The sequence below is a fragment of the Leptonotus elevatus genome, chromosome 2, assembly GCF_054856555.1.
Source record: "Leptonotus elevatus isolate MCC_2025b chromosome 2, RoL_Lele_1.0, whole genome shotgun sequence".
In the NCBI taxonomy this organism is placed as follows: Eukaryota; Metazoa; Chordata; class Actinopteri; order Syngnathiformes; family Syngnathidae; genus Leptonotus; species Leptonotus elevatus.
This window is the reverse complement of record NC_141240.1, coordinates 18,785,675-18,793,363: the sequence shown is the minus strand read 5'-3', so window position 1 is coordinate 18,793,363 and position 7,689 is coordinate 18,785,675. Positions and strand designations below refer to the sequence as shown.

The window sequence follows — 7,689 nt, the reverse complement described above, 5'->3', positions numbered from 1 at the left end:
ACGATAGTCATTTATTCCATGCTAGTAAACATAGTAACATAACATCATCACACCGATTCATTATAGAACGGACTATTTCAAAATAAGTCAGTTAGCATGATAAACAAGTTTTACCCGAGGCATATTGTCCCACGGTGTGAGCGTAGCATCTCGTCCCAGAGACTCAGCCAGCGCCAAGCTTTTAAATCAGCCCCAGTGTAAGGAGGAGAGACGGCATTGACTGCATAATGATATAGGTCGTGCGCTGTGAATTCCGGCAAAGTCGGCGATTTGATTAACTTGGTAAAAACAGCAGGCGATAGAAGGTAAGGGGCTGATTTCAAACTAGCGATCTCCAACTTACGTAAATATCGCGCTCTACGAGTCCCGACTAAATGTGCAACTTCGACTGACAGGCGAACTTTGGTTGAAGTAATAGATTCCGTAGCTCTATGGGCAATAATAACTTTTAATTTGTAAAATAGCAATAACAAGTCACTCCGGGTCACGTCCACTTCCATTCAACAATCATTTCCTTCCGCCGTCCGTCATAGGGCAGTCACGTGATCACGTGACGTCGATGCAAATGGTCAATAGTGGTTTCATGTGTTGCTTACTTTTTTAATTCTATCACATTCGAGGTACACATACCAGATGGATGGCACTAAATAGTAGTGGAGGGGAGGTAGTGGGTGTTCCATCATACTTTTATGACTCACCATAAAACACAAAACTTTATTTAATAATGCTACTTCACAAGGTCAAAGGTCGACCAATTGTCTTGTGTGTTATGAAAGATTTAATGATAATAAAATGTGATACCAATATTAATATATAAACTACTCAAATGTATCTGTAAGAAATGAACAAAACTTAAAGTAAGCGAAAATGGGGGGCAAAAATATGTAGCCATAACTCTAGGCCAGGTGTCACCAACTCCGGTCCCCGAGGGCACCTATACAGCATGTTTTGTCTGTTACCCTCTTCCAACACACCAGATTCATATCATCAGCTTATTAGCAATCTCTGCAGAAACCTGATAACGATCCTAAAGCTGGAGGAGAGAAACATCCAAAATATGCAGGTGCCCTCCAGGAAAGGAGTTAGTGACCCCTGTTCGAGGAACTTTCTTGCAGCTTTTGGACAAAGGAAAAGTCAAAATTGATCAGTTTTCTTTATATTAAGTAATTAACATATGTTTCTTGTGTAATTTTACCACATTCAGTACAGTGAGTAAGTAAAATACACTTTTTTGTACTTTGAGAAAAATGCTGGAGTCTTTTCACAAGGCCAAATAAAATTATGTTGTCACCCTCTTGTGGCATACTGCAGTACTACCAATGCGGGCACAATATGTTTTGAGTTATTTTCAAGAAAATAATACAACAAATGAGTATTATACACACACCAGGTACTTCATGTAGTACGGAGAATTTTTTTTCAAATATTGAAATATTATTAAATATAATTGAAATATTATATGTAGTAAAACTTCAAATTTAAAGGTATGTTTTGGTTGTAGTTGTTCCTAATGTTATGGCTATGGGTGTGCTTCACCGCACATTCATGTTACAGTATATATCTGTGTATGGAAAATGTCTGTTTCTGCTTGACATATTGAAGAAGTGTTGACTTGCCTTTTAAGAAGCCATGTACAGTATTGCAATGCTGTTTAAGAATTATACAATCACCAATTGACAAAACTCATTCCACAATCATCCGGATGGCAGGGTGAGCCGTTGGCATATGAATACATAAATCGTTTCCGGTTTGACCAAATGTTGATTTGGATGAAAAAATTAAGAAATAAACCTTGAATATAGGTAGAGCTTAGGTGTTTACTATTGGGAGTTTTTTTTTTGCCAAAGATAACCTCCATGGGAACCTCACAGATGTCTCAGTCAGGCATCTAAAAGAAAGACTGAATACCTAAATTTGACTTTAACAGACAGATTATAATTGCGTGGGCGAGGAAAAAAAGAGAGAAATTATACGTACATTTATATCGAAAAGGTGTACAGTTCCTTAACAAAAAAAGGTTATGTCACTTTGCAACATACAGGTGAATCTTATGAATATTGTGGAAACCGTAAAAAATTATTTCTCGAAATTCACTTGACCTTTTAAAAATGAATTTTCTGTGTGTATCTAATAAATCTATCTATCAGGTGCTTCCACTTTTTGAATTAGGTTATTGAAATAATGAATTATCATTTATACAATATTCTACTTTGTAATTGATTGACATGTATCTGTATAATATATGTCACCATGTTTTAGTTGCATTCATTATTTTGAGTGTTTCATTATACAAAATTCTCATTCATGACATAATTACGGAAACCAAAGAACCCAATGTTCCATAAGAGAAGCAGTGATGGGAAAATGCTTCCACTCACCACATGTTGAGTCCTCGCTCCCTGCTTAACATTTGTTTGAATTTCTCTGCATATGGTGCTGTTTTTCTGAGGACAGCCATTTGGACACAAAGCAGTCATGAGGAATCTGGTTCTTCTCACTTTAATGGTAGTTGACGGTAAGAATGTTGACGTTTTTACGTTACATATTGCCTGAATGTTACAGTTTGATGTTAAAGCGTTGAGTATCGTGTTGATTAGAAGATGTTGCTATCATGTCAAAAAGGAACATTAAATTGTTTTGCTGACATATTTTTAGTCTGTGGATGCGGCCTTCCCACCTACCCTCCTGTGCTGGGTCGAGTGGTAGCAGGTGTGGACGCCAAGCCACACAGTTGGCCCTGGCAGGTGAAGTCCCACTATTGGGATGTGTTTGTCTGTACAGTTTTTCAAATACGGTCCATTTTAGCAACACTCCATTAAAAATACTTATTTATTACAATAATATTATTCATAATTGTCACAATATTAAAATATTTTCACTATATACAACTGCCTGCTGTCTCGCTGTACTATACAGGTTTCTCTTCAGTCTGACAGCAGTGGGCGCTGGAGTCATGTGTGTGGGGGAACCTTGATTGCAACCGAGTGGGTCCTCACTGCCGCACATTGCATCAAGTAAGACTGAACAAAAGAGAAATGTGGACACTTTCATCACCAGACTATGTGGAACCTGTACTAACACTAGTACTTCCCAACTAATGAACCTTTATTAGCAGGCAGCATGGTGGTGCTGTAAGCATGTATGCCTGACAGTCCAAAGGTCTCAGGTTTGAATCTCGGTGCAAAGTTTGCATACTGTATTCAATTCATTTTTGTGCTGGTTTGAGTGCCCAAAGAGAAACAAGCTACTTCACCCCCCCTCAAAATATGTGCATGCCAGTTGTGCCGAAGACCAAAATTTGTCAATAGGTCAATAGATGCTTGTCAGTATGTGCCGTTATTGGCTGGCGACCAGTCCCGAGTGTACTACTGCCCAAAGGCCAGCAGGGAGAATAATTTAAAGTAAGTTATCTCAGTTCATCTATCTACTCCAGCAACAGATCGTGACAGGCAGAATATTTCAATGCTCAGGCTGTCAGATGTTACAATTAACCGGCGTATCCACCTGTTGACATTCATACAATAGCTTTGTCTTCAACAAAACAGGCTAAAATTTCAGACTAAGAAGGTAAATACATTTGTGAATAAATTGAGACAAGATCTTCATTATATCATCATTTTTGCGACAATTCATTAGGTGATATGTCGTGAGATTAATGGAAAATATGTCCCAGGACTGGATGTGAATTTGAATTTAGTTTATTAAATGGACAGTGTGCAGTAAAATTAAAAAGATGGCTGCACCAGATTTTAGCACAATGCTAGTTTATATCTAGTCCTCAAAGAATAAAATGTACAGTTGATTTATCTGTTGTAGTAGAACTATATGGCCAGAGGGTGGCAGCAAATAACTATGATGCGTGCCTCAGCTACTTCTAAAAACCTTGAACAAAGTGCCCACAGTCAGGTTCAATACAAGTGACTTGGGGGATGCCGCACCAAATTTGGGGACCAGTATTTAATTGTCATGAATGCTCCCCCACCTCATGACATATATTACCACAAACAAACAATAGACTTAAAAGCATCATATATGTAGTCAGGAAGGGTCTTCCTGGCACCTTTGTCAATGAGGGGGTTCTTCACAGAAACATTCCTGCCCCCACTTCCGCTTCGGAGTTTCCTAATTTTCTTCAGGCTGAAGATGGCTACAATTCCCACAGAGTCCCTTCAATATCTTGTCAAACATGTTCCCAGAAGAGTGGAAGCTGTTCAACCTTTAATTCCACAATAATTTATCTCTCAAGAAAAAAAAAGGAAGAAAAAAAGAAAAAGAAAATCTATCTATGGTCACATTCTAGCAAATCTCTCTCTGCAGCTGGACAGATAAGGGCTAAATCCTTAGTTGCAGCCCTGACTTTGGGGCCATGTTACCACCAGCAACAAACAAAACCAATGTCACACATCTGTAATCACCGTGATTATTAAAAGAAAAAATCTCTTGATGTCATGCAATTATGTAAACTGTAGTGTGACTTGAGCCAGTCTCTCTCCAGTTGATGCAAAATGCTGCTGCTTGAGTGCTGATTAGATCTAGGAGAAAAGATCATGTACCGGCGTAATTGGAGTGGCTCCTTATTTTTAGATTTTCCCCAACAAACAGACAGAACAAGTCGATACTCCCGTCTAATCTCACAAAGGAAACACTGTCATGTGCCATCCCACAGTGCTCGTTACAACTATAGAGTGGAAGTGGGTAAGCACAGCTTAAAGTCGAGTGAGGAGAACTCGGTAGCTCGGAGAGCGGCCCAGATCATCCCCCATGAGGGCTACAACATCCTGCTCAGCCGGTAACATCATCCACACGACAACCATTCACATTACTTTACATCAGAAATGCCTCATATGAAAAAAAGATCTTGTTGAGGTGTCAGAACATTCTAATTTTTAACATACAATGATTTGCTTTGTATGTCATGCTGCATGTGGCTTTTGCAGCAACGACATTGCCCTGATCAAGCTCTCCAGCCCCGTGGTCTTTACTGGCACAATCATGCCATGCTGCCTCCCTCAACGTAATGTCGTCCTTCCCCATGGCACTGCATGCTACATAACTGGCTGGGGTCGGTTGTCCAGTGAGTACCATGGTTGTCAGCATCTAATATAGTCGCTATTGCAGACGGTTTGGTGGAGTAGTAAGAGGACGCATACTAGTATTAGTAATGGCCATACTACTCAGAGAATGCCCAATCTCAGTTTATCTCAAGCAGGGCCAGGCTGGTTTAAGACTTAAATCAAAGGCCAAATTTCTGCCAATACCAGGTACAAGCTACGTTTAGCTTGGGCTGCTCGTGGAGGACAGTTAACCATATTTGCCATATTTGAATGTTTAAGCTTAAGCAACTCAACTGTAAGCCATTTATTTTTAGGAATGATATAGTAAAGAAATTGAAATAGTAATAAAGTGTTATGGGATCCTATTTCGTGATATGTTTATAAACTGAATCAAAAGGATTTTCGTCATACGGCAGAACCAACACCACAATCCCATAGCTACTGACGTCTTAGCAGGCTTGGGGAGTAACGGAATACATGTACCGCTGTTACGTAATCAGATTACAAAATGTTTTAACTGTATTCCATTACAACAACATGTAATCAGATTACAGGTACATTTATTAAAAAATGGGGATTACTTCCTGGATTACAATTTCTACGATGAGAGAGATTGCGAAAGAGGACGAGAGGGCGAGAGAGAGAGAGCGCGTGCACGCCAGCGCAAGTGGAACCGTTGCTACATGTCGGGGAGGTGGGGACGAACAAACTGACTCGTCGTGTCCTCCACGCGCGGGCAGTTTGAAAAAGCTTCACAGACGAGAGGAAGAAATGGTGACCGGTATTCACTGGAATTTACTCTGAGCGAAAGTTTGAGCTAAGAGTCCAGCGGCATGCTACGCGCTGTAGTGTCTTGCTAGCTAGTCCGCTAGCCTACAACCATAATGTGAGTTACACCTTCCCAACAAATCTTCCTCCTACCAATTCACTATTTAAACATCATGCACAACATATACACGGCTAAACTTTTGACTGGGATAAAAGTTAATTTTGTAGTTGATGTCACACATCGTCATCCTCATTGGATGACTATCTATCTATCTATCTATCTATGAGCTGTGGTTGCTTTCAGTGACAGTTCGAAAACAACAAATGGCCTTCAATCAATCAATCAATCAATCAATCAATCAACCAATCAATCAACCAACCAATCAATCAATCAATCAACCAATCAATCAACCAATCAATCAATAGCCTACATGCTTTTTAATTACACAAGGATTTTTGCTATTTGTAGGCTGCCGGGTCCCTATCACTCGCAAATAGCAGGGGCACATTGTATAGAATATATATTGTGATGATATTTATTTTTATTTTGTCTTCATGAGCATACTCAATATTGGAGTAATCCTAAAGTAATCCAGTTACATTACTTTAATATTATGGTACTTGGATTTACGTTACTAACTAAATTTTTTAGCAGGTAACTTGTAACTGTAACAGATTACATTTTAAAAGTAACCCTCCCAACCCTGCGTCTTAGCATGTCGGTTGTTTCTCCCAGCTGAAGGTGCTCCGTCTGACATCCTGCAGCAGGCTCTCCTTCCCGTGATCGGCCATGACACCTGCTCGCAGCCCGATTGGTGGGGTGTCCTGGCAACTGACAAGATGGTCTGCGCTGGTGGAGACGGCATCACTGCTGGCTGCAATGTGAGCTGAAAAGGAATTTGTGAATTAAGTCACTTAGATAGTAAACAAATAAGTGGAACATGTTGGATTTGTGACTTGTGTATGACTTGCAGGGAGACTCTGGGGGCCCTTTAAACTGCCAGAACCCGGACGACTCCTGGACCATACATGGCGTGGTGAGCTTTGGTTCAGGACAGGACTGTAACTTCTTCCAGAAGCCGACTGTGTTTACTCAAGTCAGCTCCTATCTGGACTGGATAGATAGAGTAAGTAACGGATTTTGTAAAGTGAATCACCTTCACCAGTCTAAGGCTGCATTCGTGGAAAGTTGGAAGTCGGACTTTTCCAGTTGCAAAGTCAGAAAAAAAACAAAAACAGAAACCCACGTCACTGACCTCAGTCACTGGCTTAAATTAGACGTCACTCACTAATGGCGAGCACCGTGGAGAGACAGACTGTGAATGGCAAAATATAATTTACAACTTACAAGATTTAAAACAGAAATTTATTTATATTCATGTATTGTAACTTTAATTGGTTATTTGAAATAGATTCACGTAACACAACGTGATTTGGAATGTCTGTGGTAACCAGAACAACAAGCTATTTATCGCATTCAGCCATTTTCGTTGTTTACATTTGCATCAAACATGGTGTGTATGACAGTAATGTTTCTTCTTCTTGTGTCTGCAGGTTAAGAGCAACTACTGATGCAGCTGTTCAAATTTCTGTCATCAGGAAAATGGCCAACTGAAATGATCTAATTCGAACCACAGCAATGGAAAACCTTCTGTCACATTGTCAGTCTTTTAAATGTGACACTCAATAAAATGACTGGTTTCATTCCAGGGTCTGCTTTGCTCACCCTAATCTCTCTTCTTATCGTAAGAAATAAAAATGTTTAGTGTGACCATAGCTGAGCAATCTTAAAAGCTACTAGCTTACTACACTTATCCTACTCATACAATATCACTATTTTCCTCTTTCAAAGTTCATAATAAATAAA

The 7,689-nt window shown here is 39.7% G+C and overlaps 1 protein-coding gene across 1 annotated transcript; it reads left to right on the top strand.

The window, feature by feature from the left end:
* Positions 1-2,368: 2,368 nt before the first annotated feature.
* On the top strand, positions 2,369-7,545 carry LOC147178680 (chymotrypsin-like elastase family member 2A). Its single transcript, XM_086069390.1, has 8 exons — positions 2,369-2,515; positions 2,656-2,744; positions 2,917-3,014; positions 4,667-4,789; positions 4,938-5,074; positions 6,559-6,704; positions 6,797-6,949; positions 7,377-7,545. The coding sequence occupies exons 1-8, from the start codon at positions 2,476-2,478 to the stop codon at positions 7,392-7,394; spliced, it is 804 nt and encodes a 267-aa protein (XP_085925516.1). The 5' UTR covers positions 2,369-2,475; the 3' UTR covers positions 7,395-7,545.
* The last annotated feature ends 144 nt before the right edge of the window (positions 7,546-7,689 follow it).

Excerpts from the sequence above, each read along its gene's own strand:
- LOC147178680 (XM_086069390.1), top strand. The coding sequence starts at position 2,476 with ATGAGGAATCTGGTTCTTCTCACTTTAATGGTAGTTGACG. Across the intron at positions 2,745-2,916 it reads CACACAGTTGGCCCTGGCAG|GTTTCTCTTCAGTCTGACAG; the intron begins GTGAAGTCCCAC and ends TGTACTATACAG. Across the intron at positions 4,790-4,937 it reads TACAACATCCTGCTCAGCCG|CAACGACATTGCCCTGATCA; the intron begins GTAACATCATCC and ends TGGCTTTTGCAG.